Genomic DNA, 22868 nt, shown 5'->3' on the forward strand with positions numbered 1-22868 from the left:
CTCTTTGATAGAGGGAGCCTTCTAGGAAGAGATATGCGCTTGCCTTCTTCATGAGTCTCCTCTTCTGAGCCTTCGTGAAGTCTTGTGGAAACTCGCCCTCCAAAATGTAGCTAATAATGGGAGTCAATGACTCCAATCCCTGGTATCTCGGTTGCTTGACAGTTGCTGCTACCATGATGACCTGCACTTCTTTCTCAACACATGTAACTACTTGCTGTGCAAGTAAATAGGCATCTTCATTCTGTTTCCTAGGAATATGATATAGTTGCACTTCTTCAAACTGATTAAACATCTTACGAATGGCATGAACTTTTGTCCTTAAGCTTTCATTCTTGCATGACCAAATGCCTAAAATCTGTTTAACAATGAGAAGTGCATCTCCCTATACCATGAGACGTTTTATCCCTTGGCCAATGCACATCTTCAAACCATGAAGTAGTGTGTCGTATTCTGCTTCATTGTTGCTAGTTGAACCTGGTAGAATGACCTTCTCTTTCATGACCACCTCTCCACTTGGGTTGAGCAACACTAGCCCTCCCCCTGCTTTTCCTGTGGCTCGACGAAAAGCTCCATCAAAGAACAAGGTAAAAGCATTAGGAATACTTTTTGGTGGTGGTAATGGTAGGGTCTTTACTTCAGGCACCTTAATCTCCTTTTCATGAACCCTATAAGTGAGAATCCCTGCCAATTGTGCACGCACACTATCTTCTACCTTGAAGGAGTATTGAAACTCTTGCAACTCCATAATCCACTTTGAGATCCTAGTACTAAGATTCATTTGAGATGACACCCAAGGGAACAAATTCTCTGCAGTGAGAATTACAAAAGGTTTTGGTAGCAGGTAGGATCTAAACTTTCTCACCGCAAACATGAGAGAAAGCATCATGAGTTCTGCTTCTGTGTAGTCTCTCTCCAAAGCATTCATGACCCTACTAGCAAAGTAGATGGGTCGCATCCTTGTACTGTGGGGATCTTGTTGTAGCAACACAGCACCAATTGTTTCCCTTCCAACACTAGAGCTAACAAAGAATGTGTACTCCCAATAAGGAGGCATGAGTGTTGGTAGCTCTGACAAAATGACTTTAATGTTACAAAAATACTCTTCAAGCTCATCAGACCATGCAAATTCTACTTGTTGTGTCAACTTTTGCAAAGGATGAAGCAACTCCGAAGCTAAGTGAATAAAGCGTGACATATACTTCACTTTTTGAATGAATGATATGACCTCTTTGAGATTCTTGGGTGAGGGGAGCTCAATAAGAGCCTTTGCCTTTGAAGGATCCACCTCAATGCCTTTATAGGAAACCTTGTGACCAAGCAAGATCACTTCATCCTCAGCTATGTGACACTTGTCGGGGTTGAGTTGACCTCTAATGTCATAGAGCTTCTTTAAACCTTCTTCTACCCTTTGTAGATGCAATGATTTTGAGCTATAAATGCAAAAATCATCAATAAAAACCCTAATGGACTTTCCAAAGAATGCTTGAAACACCATGTTCATGAAGCGTTGGAAAGTTGCAGGAGCATTTGTTAGGCCAAATGGCATGACTCTAAAAGCATAACAACCCCAAGGAGTGATAAAGGTTGTTTTCAATTGATCTTCCAATGCGATACCTATTTGAAAGTAGACTGAGTAGCCATCACACACAGTGTACTTCTCATGACCAGCTACTTCATTTAGTATCTCATCCTGAAATGGGAGGGGAAAGTGATCTCTTTTTGTTGCCTCATTAAGTGGACGATAATCCACACACACCCTCCACTTGCCGTTTTTCTTAGGAGTGACAACAACGGGAGAGACCCACTCTGAATTCTCCACTGGATAAATGAAACCTGCTGCTAGAAGCTTTCTTACCTCCTTGAGTAGAGCCTGCTCCTTAATGACTCCTAGCCTTCGTAGCTTTTGAGCCTTAGGTGTGGCCTCTGGCTTCAACTCAATCTTGTGTTGAACAACATCTACTCCACGCACATCGGTGTAGTCTTTAGCAAAAAGCCTCGGAAATTTCCTTAGCACACATTTGAACTCCTCTCTTTCATCCTTTGTAAGTGTTGTAGACAACATACCTTCTAACATTCCTTCATCTTCCACCTTTTGGTTCTCTTGAGGACCTACCTCCTCCAAGCCTTGACAAGAGGTCTCTTGGTTGCTTGGCTTAAACCTTACCCCCATGACTTCGATGGAAGACTCCTCTTCAGTAATGCTGCCGCTACTTTCTTCTTCTAAAATTCTATCGGTCCAACCTTCTTCCGTCTCACTTTGAGATGATTCTTCATGGAGCTCCTCTTGGCGTTGCTCCTTCATGTCAAAGACAACCTTCTTATGATTGTCATTCCTGCAAATTAATTTCCCACTCTCCCAATCCTGCAAAGCTCGCATTTTCATTAGCCATGGTCTTCCTAGGATAAATGGGTAACCATTTCCCTTGGTAGACATGACATAGAAATCCACTGCCTTCTTAATGCCAAAGGCCTCCACAAAAACATTTTTACAAATGCCTACGCACCTAGCCTTGCTATTGTTTGCCATTTTCACTTTGATTTCAGGTGTCTCATGGATGTGCATGCCTAGTCTTTGCATGAGCCCTTCTGTCATGATGCAAATTTGTGCACCCCCATCCACTAGACCTTTCCTAACCAATCTTCCTTTTATGTAACAATCTAGCACAGGTGTAATATCCTCGTTCATTTCAGCATGTGCAATTTTTACAACAGGAAAACTATCTTTTACCTTTCTCCTAGTGCTAACTGCCTTTGTTAAATCCCTCCTAACTTGTGGGCATAATGCAAGAAACTGAGGCCATGAGATATCAGGACCCTTACCTCGCATGTCTTCCAACAGGTTGTATGGAGCCATACCATGTCCAAGAGGGAAGTCTTGGAGATTGATACGACGTCGAGTCCTCTTAGCTTCCTTGGTCTCCTTTGCCTTCTTGCCTTGTCCATGGTCACTCTGTGATGGGACACCCTCTTTCTCTTTACCTTTTCCTCGGCCACGCTTAATGCCATTTGCTTCCATGTCAACCTCATTTGAGTTTGTCACCTCTACCACATGCACATTTGGATCTGGCAAAGGTGGAACTCCTTCTACCCCTTGTGGAGGTGGTCTTGGTCCATTTGGCCTTTGTAGAAGCCTTGGTTGTTGACCAGTTCCTTCACCTGCATTCATCACTGGGTAATTCAAGTTAGGTCTCCCTGGCTCCCCACGGGGCCAAGGACAATTATACATCCCATGTCCAGACTCTCCGCAATTCCAACATTGCAAGACTCTCCTAGTTCGGGGCTCTCTTTCTTCTGACTTCTTTGCTTGTCCCTTTGGACCTACATCTTGTGCAAGGTGAATTGACAGGCTGCTTAAAGATTCATTTAACTTCTCAATCAGTTCAGTCGTTACCTCAGGAAGCTTCCTAGATGTTGATGCTTGTGACTTACCTTTGGGTCTAAGACCTTCTATTGGAACCTCTCCCCTTAAGCACTTGAGTTTCCTATATTTCTCAGCAGCCCTAGTTTCAGCTGCATCAAAGGTAGCAGGTGCACCCGCCTCAACTTTTACCTTAAGGTCAGGAAAGAGTCCGGCTATGAACCTCTCCTTCTTTAGAAATTCTGCACCATCACCAGGGTTAGCAACATTTCGTATCCATAGAGCCCAAAGACGTAGAAACTCTTGCTTGTACAAGTAGTAGTCATCTAAGTCTTTTTGCTTATGAGAAACAATGTCTTGCCATAATTTTTGAGTGTTTTGGGGATCAAAGAAGTATTTCTTGAAACGATTCAAAACTTCTGTGTAATTCCCCTTAACTTCCTCAGGCAAAGAGTCAAACCAAGTGCTAGCATCTTTCCTAAGGACCACCTCAAACATTTCTACACGTTCTTGATCAGTTATTATCCTCTTGATACGGCAAGACATCTTGAAATTCGCTAAAAATAATTCAGCATCCTCTCCAGGCTCTCCAAAGAAAAGAGGATACCCAGACATTTGGCGTTGGCTTTCCATTGAATTGATTTCAAAGTGACACCCGTTTTTGTTTTTCTTTCTTAAAAATATTTACACAATAATGTATCTAGCTTGCAATCTATTCTACAACAAAATAAAAATATTCACATCAAATGACCTATGATAATCAATACGAGGTAGAATGACAGGGTTTGGTGACGCGAGAATTTCTCCTGCTCTTTGGGCACCAAACATGAATACCATACGTTGTTGAAAATGGATTTTTCTACTAATTGCAATGTTTACTCTAATGTGTGGAGTGAAATGAAAGGGAAAAACCTCTATTCCTGGGCCATTATCCATGGTCTATGCATGACCTAATTCTTAAAACAAAACAAAAATATAGACGTCCAAACTAAGGTCGTACCTAATGAGAGGCAAAATAAAAGGATTTACTGATGCGTTTATCTCTACCAACCTAAGAGGACCTAAAATTCTACGAATTACTCGCTGAAATTGCAACTTAGTACTAACAATTATGTGTACCTTTTGCCTTGCAATCGGAATGAAGGGATCATACAAATTCTCGTGATTCATGCAAGCTACTTGATTATGCTAAAGGTTGAGCCTTCACAAAACATACACAAGCCTGTCCTCAGTGGGGGCACCAATTTGAGGCGGTCCGGGGCGGGCAACAAGAAGAGAAACCTCTAGACACCCTTCAAGGCTCCCGTGCTGCTCAATGGGGCTGGGGCACAACACAACACAAACCAAAACAACAAACCCCCAGCCAAATCCCAACTATACAAGGGGCACCACCTAGTTTAAGAGCGAACTAGGACGCAAAAGAGGAGAATCGTTAGAGCAACCCACAAACAAGCAAGGCATTTATACTAACCACAACGCCAATGGAACACTCACACACACTAAAACACGAGAGAGAGAGAGAGAGAGAGAGAGAGAGAGAGAGAGAGAGAGATGGTGCTCGGGCTGCTTTGAAGTGTATCGTTAATGATCAAGCAAACATAAATATATATATGTAAGAAAGAGAGAGAAAGGGGGAGGGGGTGCTTGTTGCATTAATACCTTCTTACAAATCTGTCATGACAAATCAAAGTGAGATTAGTATTTGTTCAACATAGCTTGCGTAAATTTCACCACATCACAAGAAAAGCCACCCCAATCACTGTCTTAAGGCCAGGGGAGTCCTCTCCACCCTGTCGCCCTCTTACAATATGTGGGATTTATGGCTAGATTGATGACAACACCAGAGACAAGCTATCAAGAACTTAACAAAAAACACCAAGACACTTACGCATCATTGTTGTCCATTACTTCACGTTGGAAGGGAGACAAAGTATCCAAGCTTAGTCCAAATCCACCCTCCTTGATTCAGCAAATGTTGGGCTTACACTAGTAGGAGAAATGATAGATTTCCTACTCTCAATTGAATGATCACTCTCTCTCTTACAATGGCATAGAGTTCCCTTGCTAATCCCCTATTACAACACATGCACATGCATAAGACAATGAGCTTCCACTCAAGAGCTCATTCTAGAGAGGTTGAGTTTGGCTTCTCAAGCTATAGCATAGTGCTCTTGCTTATGGCTCCCCCCTTTTTGTGCTAGCTACACCCTCCTTTTATAGCAATTTTGAAGGCTAGGGTTACTCCTCTAACCATGGTTGGGTTAGATTTTCAGCAATTTATCTAATTTCTTTTGCTTGGAATTATCAAGAAGTTGGTGGGGACAGAGAGAGGAGAGAAATGGAGGTGATAGGACTTTTCATAGTGGGTTAGTGTTAGTAGAGTTAGTATTAATTTACAAATGGAATTGGATATTTACAATGGGAGTATCCATGTAGGATACAAATAAGGAAGAAAAAACTCTTAAGAGGTAAGAAAAGGTGGCTTTCTTACAAGGTTGATGCTCCAAGTGTCTTGAGTAGGGCCGATTTTGACGCCTGTTGACGGTCCACTAGCTTTGACGGTACATTTTTTCTCCACTCTTGACCTTCCTTGAGAGACAAGGTAATTGAAGCTGAGTAATCAACCACCATGATGCTGTCTTTTAAGAGAAGAGGCTGAATTTTGTGGTTTTTTTGATAGATATGGGTAAATTGGAGGAGGAAAAATGAGACTAGGTGGTCAATTTTGGAATGGAATTGTGTGTGGGAGGTATGAGTTCACCATGGTTTCTCTTATTGTTCAAGGTTGAGGAGAAGGTGAGTAGTGTGCAGAGAGGAGTGGTGAGAGAGATGGGGATGATGAGTGGAGAAGTGTGTGTGAAAGAGGAAAATGATAAAGTGGAAGAGAGAGTGTGGCTCCATAGCATGGGAAAACTGGGGTCCACTAAAAAAATCATAGCTCACAGCTTGTAGCTCAAAAAAATATGAAAAAATTTGAGGCAAAAGTTCAGCCCACGAGCTACACCTTTTGTTTGTATCACCTTTTCAAATTCGGAGAGCAAGTGAACTTTAAAAATTCAGCAAAACCGACCGTTTTTTTCCACTGCAAGGTCCTTGTGGGGTCCTTCTTTGGATGATTCTTTTGAATACCTCCAAGAGTGAGCCCTCCATAGTGCATGTATGCATGCCACCTACCCTTGACCTTATTTGGTAGGTCTATAATTGAAGATATTGTTGAGATTAGGATATAAGTGAATAGTACAACTAAGAAAATCAAATATTGAGGGGTCTAAAAAATATGTACATGTCAAATATAAATAATATAAGTGGAAAAAATATAAAGGGGTCAAAAGAAGGCTCTTTCATTATGAGGCTACCATAAAAAGATAAATATTTTTGGTGTTCTAATTTTTTAGAAAAAAACAAAATAGATGTAGGAAGGGAAAAATCAAAATAGTGAAAAAATATACACATAAATAAAACTAGTTTTTTTGGATTTTTGTTGGGGTGGAGTTACACCAAATATAAGAGAAGCTTACATGAAAATATTTCTATATGGAATAAAGAGTATGAGAAATGGTAAGGAAAAATTGTGGTAATGGTGAGGCAATGTACAGAGTATAAATAACACACACCTAGGTAAAAATATTTAAATAAATACCAAAATAATTATGAAAAAATCTTTTATTTAGGCCCTATATATAAAGAAATATTTACATACGCATGGGCCATAATATACTTATATATATATATATATATATATATATATATATATATATATATATTTGCTCAACTAACCCAATGACTAGCTAATTGAGGGTTTTTTATTTCAGTAAGGAGATATGGGAAAAGTCCCCTAACTCACACGCACCTATATACAGTGAAAGGGTGAGGGTAACCACAGTGTTTGAGTGATTTGATAGGGTGAGATAACTCACTATGGCAATTACAAAGAGCCGAAAAATGGCTATCACTACTTGATTATGCTTGCCAGCATGTGAGCAATATGAAAATGAAATTGCGAAAGGAAATTTGCCCACCTCATTTGTTTGTCGGAGAGCTTGGTCTGCGTCATGAAGTACTTAAGACTTTGGTGATCCGTTCGTAGAATGAAAGGAGTCCCCGATAAATAGTGCTTCCATGAGTCTAAGGCATGTAGAACTGCAAGGAGTTCTTTTTCGTATATGCCTAGAGCTTGCTCAACAGGGTCGAGCCTTCGACTCTCATAGCCTATGGCGTGCCCTTCTTGGAGCAAAACAGCCCCAAGGCAATCACCACAAGCATCACATTGGACCTCAAATGGATTTGAGAGATCCGGTAGTGTAAGTAGAGGTTGAGAGATAAGCTTTTCTTTAAGCTTTTCGAAAGCATTGTTCTCCTTAGCAGACCATGTATACCTAACACTTTTCTTTGTTAGGTCATGTAATGGTCCCGCAATTTGTGAGAACTTTTCTATGAAGCGTCTATAGTATGCACACATACCTATAAAGCTTCTTAGTTCATGAAGATTCCTTGGTTTAGGCCATCCTTTTATTACCTCTAACTTGGATGGATCCATTTGGATGCCATCTTGAGAGATAATGTGACCTAAATACTGAATCTCTTGCAAGAAAAATTCACTTTTCTTTCGATTAACATAAAGTTTGTTCTCTCTTAAAACTTGAAATATTACCTGGAGGTGTTGCTTGTGTTCCTCCAATGAATTAGAGTAGATGATAATATCATCAAAGAACACTCCAGTGAAGGTTCGATGAAGCCTGAACAGCTTCTCCATCAAGCGGTTGAATGTGGCTGGTGCATTGGTCAAGCCAAAAGGCATGACAATGTATTCGTAAAGACCAAATGTAGTACGAAATGCGGTCTTTACAATGTCTTGATCAACTATCCTTATTTGATGATAGCCACTTTTTAGGTCAACCCTACTGAAGTAGGTCGATCCTTGTAGCTTATCAAATAGGTCTTCTACCCGTGGAACGGGAAACCTATTCTTGATAGTGATCCTATTTAGTGCTCTATAGTCGACACACATACGATATGTGTCGTCTTTCTTTTGCACTAATAGCACAGGTGAGCAAAATGGAGATGAGCTTGGGCTAACCATACCCTTCTCAACTAACTCATGCACTTGCCGCATAATCTCCTCTTGTTGAGCTTGAGAAACTCTATAAGGAGGTTTATTAGGCGGTGAACTCCCTGGAAGAAGTTCAATTGCATGGTCATCATTACCTCGTTTAGGAGGTAGCTCACAAGGGATGTCGCCAATAAAAACATCTTGAAACCCCTTGAGAAAATTGGATAACTCTAATTCCTTTTGGTTGCTTTTATTTTCGTTTGTTAAAGCATTAGGTTCATTTTGAGAATCTTTAACAAAAATCATGTACACGGAAATAGAGCTCTTTATTGACTTGTTGAAAGCTGGTGTATGTACAATGGGGATGGTGTTACCCATTTCCTTAGCATTTATATACATGTCTTTTTCCCTGAACTTAAAGGAGATTCTCCTTTCAGGAAATTTAACATCGGCAGCCAGGCGGTCAAACCATGGTGCCCCTAGGATTACATCCTCATGCTTGAGAGGAGAGATAAAGAAGTCCTCTTTGTCCACATAGCCTTGGACATGAAGCCTCAATTTCCCAATTAAGGGAGTGACTGAAGCTTCTTGCCCCTTGAAGGCTATAGATATAAAATTGTGAGTAGAACCAGGGTCAAAGAGAATAAAAGCATCTTGTTCTCTTACCTTTCCCCAAGCATGGCATAGAGGAGATCCTTTGTGATGAGTTTGGTGAGTCTCCTCCTCTTGGATTTCAACCAAGGAAGCTCTAGGAGGATCTTGGCGGTTGTTCTTTTGGGGACAAGCGCGGTACGCATGCCCTTGCTCGCCCCACTTGAAACACCGGTTATCCTTACGATAACGCTCAAGCTCTTCAGGAGAGAGTTTATTCTTACCTTTGTAAACTCCCTTCTCTTTAGCTTTGTTGGAGTTGCCCTTAGGAGACTTTTGGACATTGTCCTTCCCCTTAGGAGCTCTGATACCAATGTAACATTTAATGGCCTAATAACTTATGTGTAGCGGAAATGAGCATGAACATAGTGGGCATTTCATTAGAATAGATTCCTAATGAGAATTACAAGAGTGCTTGGGTGGAGAGAGCAACAAAAAGCATAACACCTAGTTAGATAGCATCAACAATACTTTCAAAAGAGAGAGAAATTAAGCTATTGACAACAATTGAGGACCGGATTTTCATGGAGCCGGTCCCCCCTCCAAAAGGCTTTGTATTATGGTTTCTCCCATCAAGAGAGACATTGTACAATACAATTCTTTGTGTTCCTTCAAGACTAGCTAGTGCAATGAAGATGGAAGCTTCATGCACTAAGCAAAACACTTAATCAAACACAACTTGAATTATCCCCGTTCTCAGACCCAAGACCTCACACACCTTCGAAGATGGTGAGAGCTAGCAGGGTATGAGAGTAGATTGAGAGGAAGAAGGAGTATCTTACGAGAAAGATGTACATCTCCTCACATAATCACTCATATTAGCATAGCTTATCTTAGTAATTACCTTGGTAGAGAAGATGAGCATGCATTGAAGCTTGGCTCTTGGTTGGATTTGCATCCACATGCCAAGAGAGTGTTGATTTAGGCTTCTATCTCACAAGCTTGGAGTAGGTGATGAGCTCTCCATTAAAGCTTGGGAGGAGATAGAGTATTCTTTCTTCACACATGGTCAAGTGTGAGTGTGTGTGTGTCAATGCCAAGCAAAAATCAGCCCCCTCTCTCTCTTGGGCGAGCCCTAGCTGCTAATTTGGTCTGGCTTTTGCCTCATTGGACCTCCCCAAGTCAAGCCAATAGGTATTAAGCAGCATAAGTGATAGCCTTCTGACATGTGTCCCCCTTTCCCCTTTTGTGAGAGCTTTAGGTAATTAAATAATTAAACTAAACTCTCATTGGACCCCTTTGCCTCCTGGCCAATAGGAATCAGGCAAGCCATGGGGCTTCTGAATGCTCATTGGACCCTTTGGGAGACTGCCCAATAGCCTTCTAGGAGACTTAATTCTCATTGGTTTCTTTTATTAAATGTTTTTAAATTAATTAAACTACATTTACTCTAGCTTAATTCTCATTGGTCCACTTCAAAGGTCTTCCAATAGGAATTGGGCACACCTTGTGGGCATCTGGCCTAGGGAGCTGACATGTGTCCCTCATTCCCATTGTGTAAAGGGAGCCTGTGTGTGTGTGTGTGTGTGTGTGGCTTTCTCTCTCATCCCCTACCTTCAGGGATCGCCCCCTCCCATGTAGGGATGTGCAAAGACTTTTAGGGCACACACAAAGCATCCAATTTTCCCTAGGGTTGACCTTTGGACACAACCTTTGAATTTTGGAACCTTAGCATTTTGGAAGTCTTAATGGGCTGAACCTTAGGGTCTTTTTAGCCCATTGTTGCACATTGCTCTTTTGCAGATGGCCCCCCCTTTGGATCCCTATTTTCCCTCCTTTGGATCCCTACTGTGGCCGGTCTGCTAGCTTAACCAATATTCTAGCTTTTTCTCCCCTGGTACCTCCCCACATTAAATGATCAGTTTAATATGAGAAAATCATTTAGGAGAATTAGATATTGATTATTATGACAATAATGATGGTTGTACAGCTGGTATCTTGGGTGCAGAAGAAGCTCTTGATCATGCCATTGGTGTTGCTATTTAGTTTGCATACAAAGAAGAAAAGAGAAGAGTGACTTGGATGATGTGCAAGAAGACAACAATAAATAAAGTGAGGGTGCAGATGTGGAGACAAAGGCTATGTAGATGGTGGCATTGATGATGATGATGTTGAAGAGGCTAATGAGGGTTTGAATGTCCAATATATTGATGCCTAGTGGCTATATAGAAGAAGATTAGTCAAGTTTATGGTAGCATCGACCCCAACAAATCTAGAAGCTTGTTGAACAAGTCTTAAAGATGTTAGCTAAGGGAGAGGACAAGGAGGTACCATATCTTCTCATTGGTATAGCTATCTTAGTTTGCTAGTGGAGTAAATTAACTCTTTGAAATACCAAGAACAACACCCTCATGTAAAAGATTCTTTAATTGGCTTGTTAGGGCATGTATCTTCTGGCATAAGCACTTAATATCCCCCCCCGGTGGGGTAGGTCCCCCCCTCCCTTATGCATACGGTATGAGCATGAAATAATGGGGGGCTACCCCTATAGTATACGCTTATGTCTGACCTCTAAAAAACCCCCTCTTGTACACTCACGTGATACCATATGGAAATCCATAGTGAATCCCCCGGGGATATTGTAATGGCTGACACAGCTTTCAAGGGACAGCAAGCCTCTATTACTCCCTTGATTGGGAAGTTGAGGCATCATGTCCAAAGGTATGTTGACAAAGAAGACTTTTTCATCTCTCCTCTCCAACATGAGCATGCTATCCAAGGGGCACCATGTTCAACCGCATGGCTGCCAACATGAAGTTCCCTGAAAGGAGAATCTACTTCACCTACAGGGAAAAGAACATGTATATAAATGCTAGTGAGTTTGGTCGTACTATACCACTTGTAAATCCTCTTTCTTTTGATAAGTCAATAAAGAGCTCAGTTTTTGCGTACATAATTTTTGTCAACGAGTAATAAAAGCATGGCCTAATCCAAGGAATCTACAGGAGCTAAGAAGCTTTATTGGTATCTATGCATACTATAGACGCTTCATTGCAAAATTTTCTCAAATAGTAGGACCATTACATGACTTAACAAAGAAGAACGCTAAGTATTCATGGACTGCTAAGGAGCAAAATGCTTTTGACAAGCTCAAAGAGAAGCTTACCTCCCAACCAATCCTCATGCTTTCGGATCTCTCAAATCCATTTGAGGTCCAATGTGATGCTTGTGGTGATTGCCTTGGAGCAGTCTTGCTTCAAGAAGGGCATTCCATAGCATATGAGAGTTGAAGGCTCAATACGGATGAACAAGTCTTGGGCATTTATGAGAAAGAGCTTTTAGCTATTCTACATGCCCTAGACACATTAAAGCACTATTTATTGCGGACTCCATTCATTTTAAGAAGAAGAGACCACCAAAGTCTCAAGTACTTCATGACGCAAACCAAGCTTTTCGACAAACAAATGAGGTGGGTAAATTTTCTTTCACAATTCTATTTTCTTATTGCTCACATTGCTGGTAAGCACAATCAAGTGGCCGATGCACTTTCACGATGACCAAAAGTTAATGCGGTGTCTATAGAAACTCACAATGATCCATCTTTTATGATAGATGAGTATGCTATTGAATCTGACTTTAAAGACATAATGCCAACCCTTGCTTTGGGGAAGAAAGAGGACCCATTCACCTTGCAGGATGGTTATCTTCTCCATGGCATTAGGCTATGTGTTACCCACTCCCTTCATGAGAAAGTCATGTATGAATCCCATGCTCCTCCCTATGTGGGGCATAGATGCATTCAGCCTACTCTTTGAGGAGTAGAAACGTACTTCTATTGGCCCACCATGAAAGTGGACATATAAGAGTATGTTTCAAAATGTGTAGTATATCAAAAGACCAAGTATGATAGAGGGAAGCAACTTGGATTACTACAGCCATTGCCTATCCCAAATTGACCATGGGAGAGTATATCAATGGATTTTATCTTTGGATTACCCAAGTCTATCCATGGGAATATGGGAATAGTCAACAGGTTTAGCAAGCAAGCACACTTTATTCCTATCAAAAAGACTGTTAAGGCACACCAAATGGCAACTCTCTTCATATCTCATATTTTCAAACACCATGGGTTGCCAACATCCATCGTGTGAGATAGAGATCTTAGAATGACCGGTTTTTTTTGGAAAGGTCTCTTTGATAATCTAAGTACAAGATTGAATTTATCTTTGGCCTATCATCCACAAACGGATGGCCAAAGTGAGATAGTCAATCTTACGATACTCGATCTACTAAAGAATTATGTTACAGTAGTAGATCAACGCTCACAATGGGAAAGTACTTACCTCTTGTAGAGTATGTGTACAATAATACTGTCCATACTTCTACGTGAAAAACACCTTTCGAAATCATTGAGGGAAGACCTAAAAGTCCCTTGCTACTCAAAGTACATGGGAAGATCTTCGCTGCTGATGAGTATAGCCGTGACCTACAAGAATCTTTCCAAAATATTAAGGAGGCTATATCCATCTCTCAACAAAGGCAAAAAGCTACTACTGACAAGCAAAGAAGGGCCTTAACATTTAAAGAAAATGATTGGGTCTTACTTAAGTTTCCCAAGGCTCGATTGAGGCAAATGACGGGTAAAAATCCTACGGGCCATCAAAAGTATTATGCTAAATTAGCAAAAACATACTATGGTCCTTTTCAAATCTTGAAGCCAATCAATGAGACGACTTATCAATTCAAGCTGCCCAACCATTGGCTGCTTTTCAGGTGACCTACTTAAGCCCTACAAAGGATAGCCACCGAGTGAACCAATTTTTGAAGACCCTTCTGAAATCAAAGACCAAGAAGAGGTGATGCAACCCAAAGCTATCCTTCGGCATGAAGACAAGGTACTACGACATGGTAAGATTATCTGACCGTATCTTATTAAGTTGAAAAATCATCCTTTTGAAGATGCTAGATGGATGCAAGGAATAAAGCTTAAGGATAGTATGAACCTTGTCAATGCTTACAATGCTACATTAGAGTAAGAAAACATACAAATTTATTTCAAATGACCAATGTTTTTGTCTTATAAAACTAGTTCTCTTTTTATTGTGCACAAATTTGAATAGTATGCATGCTTAGAATCATGTTTGTAATGACGAAGTCTCTCAAACACCAAGTAGAATTTGTCACTCTACTGGGGAGGATAAAATGGACTAAAGAGTAGGCATGCTTGTGGCAGCTATGTCTCCCAAGCACCAAATGGATTAGTCATCCATCTTGGAATGATGTTGTAGGGTAAAAAGGGATCCTCTACCCGCTAAGAAACATTAATGACTAACGATTTATCTCTTCTACCTCATAGTCGAGGACGACTATGATTTCAAGAGAGAGGTAATGTCATATCTAACCAACCCAAATGATTTTCTCATATTAAGCTGATCATTTCATGTGGGAGAGTAAATGGGAACAAGGGTTAGAATATAGACATGTGCTCATAGATCTATCTCAATACGGGGCCAATGGTAAAGGGACCCAAATGAGAGATGATCTATCAAAGAGCAAGGCTAACAAATGGAGCATAAAGACCTTAGGGTTAGCTTCATTGAAGACCTTCAATAGTTAGTGTTAAAAGTCCTTTGGCCTTAGGTAAGCTAGGGCTGTGCTTAAGGTGGGAACCTGGCCCAAGCTTGAGGTGCTTGTCATGCTTGATGACTAAGGTGCTTGAGGTGCTTGTCGTGCTTGCTGACTAAGGTGCTTGAGGTGCTTGTTGTGCTTGCTGACTAAGATGCTTGAGGTGCTTGTGGGAACACTACCCAAGGTTGAGGTGCTTTGTCATGCTTCCTGACTAAGGTGCTTGAGGGTAAGGTGTTCAAAAAGGCAAATCCAATCCCTACTGAAGAGGGGACCGATCCCTAAAGCTAGGGGATGAGAGAGAACACACACACACAAGGAAAGCCCAAGCCTCAAGAGGCAGCAAGGACACATGTCAAGCCTCTACCCATTTTGCCCTCATGGTGTGTCTTAAGCCTATTGGTTGGTCTCTCAAGGGGTCCAATGATAAATTAGTTAATTTAATTAATTGTTTTCACATTTATCAAGTCCTCTCTCTCAAAGGGGAAAGGGTGACACTTGTCCCAAGGCTACCTTTGTTGTTTGATATGCCTCTTGCATGTGATTGGCTAGGCATGGAGGGGTCCAATGAGCTTCAAGCATGAGCTACAAGGGGAGGTCGACCAAAGCAAGAAGAGGGGGCTGCTTGTGGGGTATACTCTCCCACACACACTCTCACACACTCTCATTGTGTGAAGTGCAAAGTGGCTCCACATAAATCCAGTCCTCAATTTTTGTCATGTTCTCTAAACTCTCTCTCTCTCTCTCTCTCTCTCTCTCTCTCTCTCTCGCACTCTCTCGCAAAAGTATTGTTCATGCCAAGTTAATTAAGTACTATGTTTATGTTACTACCATCAATTAAGTTCACCCTCTATGCTCTCAAAGTGGTCTCACAAAAATGTTCTCTCTAATTCTCTTAATTCCGCTATTCTCAAAGTTCATAGGCCATTTCCATTACACTAGTCGAGAAGGCCGGATACCAATCAATATCTGAACAAATTAATGCGAGATGTAGCCGGAAATAAATTGAATCAATTGACTTTTGCCTGTCAGCCAGGCTAGTGCTTGAAAGGGAAGAGAGAGAGAGAGAGAGAGAGAGAGAGAGAGAGAGAGAGAGAGAGAGAGAGAGATGCTACAACATCCACTACGTCGAGCAAGGTCTACAGAAACCGGGGCAGGGAGGGATGGACAAGACCGATGGAAAGCGGCAGTGAAGGAAGGGGACAATGGTAGCTATGTGATCTCGTGGCAGTGAGTGCAGAGACAGAGGCAAGCACGGGGTGGTGGTGGTACTCAAGACCCTCTTGTAGTGTGCAGGGTATACATGGGGCGAACCAAAAGTTTTTGGCTATGGCACACCTCACACACAAAGAAAATGGGGCGCCATAAACTGTAGAGAGAGAGAGAGAGAGAGAGAGAGAGAGAGAGAGAGAGAGCCCTGAAACATAGAGGGTGAGATCAAGCCCATATGGCAACGTTTCCATTTAATATTATTCTAAATTTTTTTAACACATAAAAAAAGTTATAAGTTTCTATGAATTTTTTATATTATCTCAATTGGTTACAACCCTACTACTTCAAATTGGAAGGCCTCGTGATTTTATCACTTGTTAATATATAAACCATTAGTTTATATGTTCAATAAATAATATAATTTATGTTTTATTTTATTTTTAAATGATTAGGTCTTCCCAATCTCAGAAAAATAAAAAAAAAATCAAAACATATTAAGTAAATAAGTGAAGGGTGAGTTTAGAAAATGAAAAGACAAATGAAGGTGAAAAGTCAAAAGACCTTTTGTGTCCATATAAATAAGTGTTTTTCTTCTCTTTCATTTTTTCCTTAGCGTTTTCTTTGCTTTCTCTCTCTCTCTCTCTCACACACACACACACACACATACACAATCTTGTATCCGTCCTTTCGAGCTAATATTGTTGCAAATCTATATGCTTTGTCATTGGATGTTGCCATGTGCTATAAACTAATGAATTCTTTTTTTGTTGTTGTCGAGAGAAATCTTTAAATTAGGAATACCTTTTGGTTTTTTTAAAGCCATTAAGAATACTTTTTAAATTTTTTAAACCATTAAGAATACTTTTTAATTTTTAAATGATAATGTGCAATAAATACCTTTTATTTTATTATTTAAATAAGAGTTTTTTAATTATATAAACCATTTATGGTTATGTATGTAAAATAGATTATATAATTTTATATTAAAACACAATCAAAATTCATATGATTGCAAGCACTCATTTAATCTTACTCTCCATAATCTCCCCTTACCTTAGGATGCCTTAAATTCCATTCTTCCAATTTAAACAGCCACCTTGTTCTTGATCCGGTAGCTACATTGCCATGGATGATGGAGTATGAAAAGGCAAGTAGAATTTGCCAGAGAGTCGGGATATGGGCTGCTTCTCCATCGAACGCCTGGCGTGGCTCTGCCGCCGTTTTCTGCTTCTTCTCCTCTGCTTGCCCTTGAAGTCAGCTTCTCTTCCTCTCATTAGGTACTTGGTGCCTTCTCCCTTCCTCTCTCTCTCTCTCTCTCTCTCTCTCTCTCTCTCTCACACACACACACACACACACACACACACACACACACACATTTTCTCTCTGTGTCCTTACCACTTAACTTGCGTAAAATCTCGTATCTTTCTTCCAAGGCAGCTTTTCTTTCCTTCCAAGCGCACTCTGCTCTCATTCTATATGTACAAACCGTTTACATGCTTGGTGAAAGGCCGTCTTTGCATTTTCAAGTGATTTGAGCTTAGATATGATGGATTTGAAGTAAATTTCCTGTTTTTTGTTTTCCGACTACGGAAGGTTTTGTGTGTGTGTGTGTGTGTGTGTGAGAGAGAGAGAGAGAGAGAGAGAGAGAGAGAGAGAGATTTCTCTAGTATAAGTAGCATGTTTCTGCACTCAAATTGCAGGTTCTAGCGTGTTCATGATTGTGCATTTTATGCTTAAATGCTGATATTGTTTCTTTGCATCTTTTTGCAGCAACAATGGCATCGCAGCTGATATTTCGGTTGCAAGCACTGCCACATTTGGTAAGAACTCTTGTCAATGATTCCATAGTCTCTGATAGTGTCAAATGAAGCAGAGTCTTTGTAAACATCTCTCAACGATTCGTCTGTTACCAAATTTGGTCAAAGGGGTTTTATCTGTCTTGCATTTCAAACAGCACCTTTATGTCGATTCTAGTGTTGGCACGCCAATTCAAAGAGAGATAAAGGTTTAGTCTGAGCTCATATCAAGATGCAAAGACATTTGCACAAACTGAATTTTTTTGAGTGCAAAATCCTTTAATTTTTCCTATTTTACTTGCCTGCACTTATGCAGGTCCAGGAATTTTGCCTTGTAGTGTTGATTCTGACACTAACGACGTTGCCCCAGTCCCATGCTTGAAAAGCACTTCAGGTTCTTCTCTCACTGAAGTTCCATCTCTAAAACCAGAACAACTTGACTTCCTATGCTCCTCTTCCAGTAGTGTCAATTCTGGCACCGAGGACGCCACCTCAGAGCCACGCTTGCAAGACAGTTCACTTGCTCTCTCTGGATTGCCATCTCTACAACAACTCAAGTCTCTTATCAGAACTTATGGACCGATCATCTACTTTCACCCTAAAGAACAATATTTTCCTGCATCAGTACATTGGTTTTTTGGTAAAGGGGCCTTGCTCTGTTCAAAAGGACAGATTGCAAGAACATGGATCGTAGGGGATGGATCAAACTTACCCGCAGGTGGCTTTGATGACGGTGAGTATTGGATAGATCTTCCCAGTGATGGGACTGCAGATGAGGTGAGGATTGGCAATTTACCTACTGCGACGGTGTATGCTCATGCGAAACAGATGTTTGGAGCCTTCACAGATATTGCCTTGTGGGTATTTTATCCTTTCAATGGTGCTGCAAGAGCCAAATTTGAGGTTATAGACTTGGACCTTGGCAAAATGGGGGAGCATGTATCTGATTGGGAGCATGTCACTTTACGGATAGATAACTTGACAGGAAAGCTTTCAAAGGTCTTTTTTTCGCAGCATAGTGGCGGCGTGTGGATTGATCCGACTGATCTAGAGTACGCTGGCAAGAAATTTGTGGTGTATGCGTCTAGATCAGGCCACGCAAGTTATCCTCATCCCGGACTTGTCCTTCAAGGCGATCATGGAGTGGGTCTTAGGAATGATGCAGATAAAAGTCAGTATTTTCTGGATGCCAGTCAGAAGTTCGAAATCATATCTGCAGATTACCTTGGATTCGGAAATGCTCCTGAAGAGCCCGCATGGCTGCAGTTTATGCGAAAATGGGGGCCCAAATTGGATTACAATTCAAAAGATGAAATTCACAAAGCAATACAAAAAGCTCCCGTTTTCTTAAGGCACAAGTTAAGATCTCTAGCAAACAAGCTTCCAGATGAGGTGATGGGGGAGGAGGGGCCTACTGGACCAAAGGAAAAGGCTTCATGGATGGGAGATGAAAAAACATGGTGATGGTTTCTTATTTAATGTTTATTATCATCAGTCATTTTTGGGGCTATTGAAGCCCCTTCACTTAACACATTCTCTCTATACAGTTGCCTAAGGCTCATGTGTAAAAAGTGTCCATCAGTATAAGCCTAGGTATCGCAGTCGGTATATACCAACTAGTTAGGGAAGGGTCTTTTAAGGATTTCTTGTGGCCATGCAATGTCTGATCTCCCTTGAAGGCATTGTCAACTGCATAGGAACTTTATTATTGTTCTCGCAGGATTGCATTCCATGCATGCTTCATATGTGATGTTCTTCTTCTTATCACGCTTTTTCATGCCAGCAAATTTACGCACGTTCCCCATGTGGCACTTTACTGCTCATTAGGGGGTGATGTGATTTCTAGTCTATTGTTGATCATGAATGTTTCAGTAATCATTACATATTTGTAATATTATTTATCCATGTACAAGTCTATGTGTCTTGTAGATGTTGCGCATTTCATACATTGTTGTTCATAAACGGTGCTCAATACCATGGTGGTGTAGGGAGGGACACTAGCCATCCTTTCCCGGCCGTCATAGTCCGGGGTGGGGTGGGGTGGGGGGCAAGAACTGGTGCACTGACAGCATTCTGCTGGCTGAGGTGGCACATCATCATTGGTGTCGACTGCTGGATAACCACCACAAATTATGTGGGCTGAGTATGTCAGGATTTTCTTACTTGGTGCATAAGGCTTGGAGGAGGATGGCATACATTCTGCTTGCTGATGTGGGCAACATCCATCGGCTGCAGGCGTTTATTCTGCCTGGGAAGGTCGTGCTTATGGAAGGCTGTGATCTCCTACCTTATGACCCCCATCTGTGACTGTTAGATCTCAAGTAGACAATTGATTTGGTTATGGGATAATCAGGCTATAGGAGGTGCACACTCCACCTTGCAAAAAATGGGTTTGTAAATTATTGAAGTAATAAGCATTTTATGTGCTGATAGGCCATTGACATGCTATAGTTCAATTGGAGATGAAGAGGAATCATTGTTTCCAGTGATGCTAAATTGGTTGGTTGGTTATATATGGTGGTCTGCGGACCGTTTTAAGAAGACTGTGGCTACACGATCATGTATTTGGGTGCAAAGCCTTTTATAGAGGGGCAATATCTCATGCTTTTCGGTGCTGATTATACCATTTCCGAGAGTACCTACAAGTGCTCCAGGTGTTAGGGTCTGGTATGTTTTCCATTAGTGCATAATTGTAATATTGTTTTGCTAAGCCAAGCTATTGCAATGTCATGAAGCAGAATGTTCCAGATCGTTGACCCTGTAACACAAACCTATATCCTGAAAGCTTTCTTGAAATGGTAATGTGGGCATCTTCTATTAACGACTGACTCCGTCCTGGCTGTTTATGCCAAATGTCTGCCCAAAAGGCAAGTCCCTTCAAATGAGTTCTTGTAGGTAGCCACTCTTGTGGGATTTAGGTTTCCTTGCAAAGGATAACAGGAGGTATGCACATCATTTGAAAATGCTATGTGTTATACATTTGTTGATTGCCTTGATTCTAGTTGCCTTGGCCATGGCCACTGCCTTGACCTGCACCTCATGCTTGCCTCAGCCCTTGGTTACATGCGGTGCCTTGCCCGTTGTTACCTTCCAGTTTGACAAGAAAACACCTTCATCCTAAGCTTTAAACACCCTTGTAACTACTTCTAAAGTCTCTGTTTTAAAGTTATCAACTATCCCAAATACCTTATGCCACTAAAGTAGTGAAAAATGTAATTCCCAATGCTTAGTCCTCACATTGCATAAATCTACTCATTTGTGAGACTACAAACTTAATTTATGCTTGAGTAATGCAACAAAATTAGATAAGATGTTTAATACCATGTTAAACTCCAGGATCATGAAGATGCCACTTTGTGAAAGAGTAGGAAAAAGTTAACAATCATCAAGACCAATGTGAGTGTGCGGTGCGGGAGTAGGTGTGTGCGTGTGCGGTGAGGAAGGAAATGATAAGAGGGAGACGCTCGCTTGGTGGAGTCACTCTGCATGAAGTAGTTGTGACTGCCCCATATTCATTTACTTTATCCAAAGAATGAAGTTAGTGAATCAGAGATGGGCAATGAGGAAAGGAGAAGCTGGCATGGAGGTGGGGAAAGAGTTTTCAAACTCCTCCACAAAGAACTTGATGCGTTTTTGGATGCTGCATTGTTTATGCTAGTTTGTTGCGCCTTTAGATGCAATTTTTGTGTATCATGCTTGATAGGATTTTGGCATTGAGCATCACGTTGATGCAAACTTTTATGCGATTTGGGGCATGTATGGATATGTGGATGTCTCTTTGATGTGGCACTTGAGTCGTTCTCTCACTTTGATGCATATGAGATCGGTGTTATTTAGACACTCACTTTTATATTCAATATGTTTGACATTTCCGAGTCTATTGTGTTGACTCATGAGAGACAAAAGTCTCATTCACGTTGACATTTGAGATGTTGACATTGTGGTCATACAAGGCACATTAGACGTCGTTGCTTCAAAGGTATGATGCAGATTTGGTGATGACGCTAGTCGGAGAGGCAATTGTAGTGAATGAGTATATTAGTAAGGGTGCCGTCACATTTACCTCTAGTTTACCTCCAGCTACTTTATGTTTTTGGGCGGCACACTTTCTTTGCAATTGTTTACTAAATGAAGATGCTTCTTTCCATATTACACCATGTCGTGATTGGTTTTGTAGCTATTCGAGTGGGAGATTCAATTATGTACCTCTTGTTGACGTTTTAGCATTTGACATTGTTGGTGTAGGAGATATTTTTTTGTCATTGCCTAGTGGTGCATTTTTTATGCTAATGCATATGCATTATGTTATAAGCTTTATCTTAGTGAAATAGTTTAGAGATAGTGGATGTCATGTATTGCTTGGAGAATAGTCTTTTTGGATGCATTACAGTTTGCTAGTGTTTGCAAGGGATACGAAAAGTGGCATTGTATACCCATTGTATGTTTCTAATGTACAAAATAATATTGTCTTTATTACAATTGCAGACATGTAGAGAGCGAGAGATGAGACACATTTCTTTTGTAGATGAGCTCCAGGATGCTCATACATTGCATGTAGAGGAAAAATCCGTGGATATGGGGATAGAGCAGCACTGCTCTAGTGATTCACAGTAGTATGAGCCATCATATACGATGATGGAGATGTTTGATTTAGAATTCTTTGATATGCTCATGCTAGAGGCTAATGTGGTTATATTAAGATATTTGGATACGATCCATATGGATGGGGGAGGTAAAGACCACCTTGGAGTCAACACATCCATATGTGATCTGTCTTGATGATGCATATGATGCAAATAGCATTGAGATGGTTGACATGGTCCAATTAGCTAAGGTCACACACACAACCAAGTGTCAGCATTTGGGTCTCTCATGCAAATAGCATTGAGATGGTTGACATGGTCCAATTAGCCAAAGTCACGTAGGTATCATGAGCGCTTGGGACTCTCATGTATGACCTTTTAATATCAAGAATTGACATAGCAGCTCCAGTGGGAGCTTTCATAGTTTGGATTGTTAGTTCTACGATGATTGACAGTGACATGATACATGGTGGAGCTATGCATGTTATTACAGGATACCTGCAATATATGCATGGAGGATGTAGCAACAATGCACATATTTGGTAATTGCTAAATTTGATACAACTACATGCATACACTTTAAGAGAGCCAGTGGGCATAGGTTGAGAGCTCGTCTCTCGCTACAATATCGTATATACTAGTAGTTAGCTAGG

The 22868-nt window shown here is 40.9% G+C and overlaps 2 protein-coding genes across 3 annotated transcripts; both read left to right on the top strand.

Annotated features, from left to right (window-relative positions):
• Positions 1-16927: 16927 nt before the first annotated feature.
• LOC147440722 (hypothetical protein At1g04090-like) lies at positions 16928-19155 on the top strand. Of its 2 annotated transcripts, none has more exons than XM_086482564.1 (3): positions 16928-17113; positions 17607-17656; positions 17949-19155. In XM_086482564.1, exons 1-3 carry the CDS (start codon positions 17013-17015, stop codon positions 19094-19096), a joined length of 1299 nt encoding a protein of 432 aa, XP_086338690.1. In that variant the 5' UTR covers positions 16928-17012; the 3' UTR covers positions 19097-19155. The 2 variants fall into 2 exon arrangements, with proteins under 2 accessions (XP_086338690.1, XP_086338691.1); XM_086482565.1 differs by lacking the exon at positions 16928-17113 and adding an exon at positions 17284-17393.
• Positions 19156-19711: 556 nt separating this feature from the next.
• Positions 19712-20805, top strand: LOC147440723 (uncharacterized). The gene is made up of 3 exons (XM_086482566.1): positions 19712-19907; positions 19986-19995; positions 20066-20805. Exons 1-3 carry the CDS (start codon positions 19778-19780, stop codon positions 20217-20219), a joined length of 294 nt encoding a protein of 97 aa, XP_086338692.1. The 5' UTR covers positions 19712-19777; the 3' UTR covers positions 20220-20805.
• The last annotated feature ends 2063 nt before the right edge of the window (positions 20806-22868 follow it).

The sequence above is a fragment of the Adiantum capillus-veneris genome, chromosome 15 (genome assembly GCF_014529385.1).
Source record: "Adiantum capillus-veneris isolate H3 chromosome 15, ASM1452938v2, whole genome shotgun sequence".
NCBI lineage: Eukaryota > Viridiplantae > Streptophyta > Polypodiopsida > Polypodiales > Pteridaceae > Adiantum > Adiantum capillus-veneris.

Coding starts and splice junctions, on each gene's coding strand:
- LOC147440722 (XM_086482564.1), top strand. CDS start 17,013: ATGGGCTGCTTCTCCATCGAACGCCTGGCGTGGCTCTGCCGCCGTTTT. Junction 17,114..17,606: donor GCTTCTCTTCCTCTCATTAG/GTACTTGGTGCC, acceptor ATCTTTTTGCAG/CAACAATGGCATCGCAGCTG. Junction 17,657..17,948: donor TGCAAGCACTGCCACATTTG/GTAAGAACTCTT, acceptor GCACTTATGCAG/GTCCAGGAATTTTGCCTTGT.
- LOC147440723 (XM_086482566.1), top strand. CDS start 19,778: ATGTCAGGATTTTCTTACTTGGTGCATAAGGCTTGGAGGAGGATGGCA.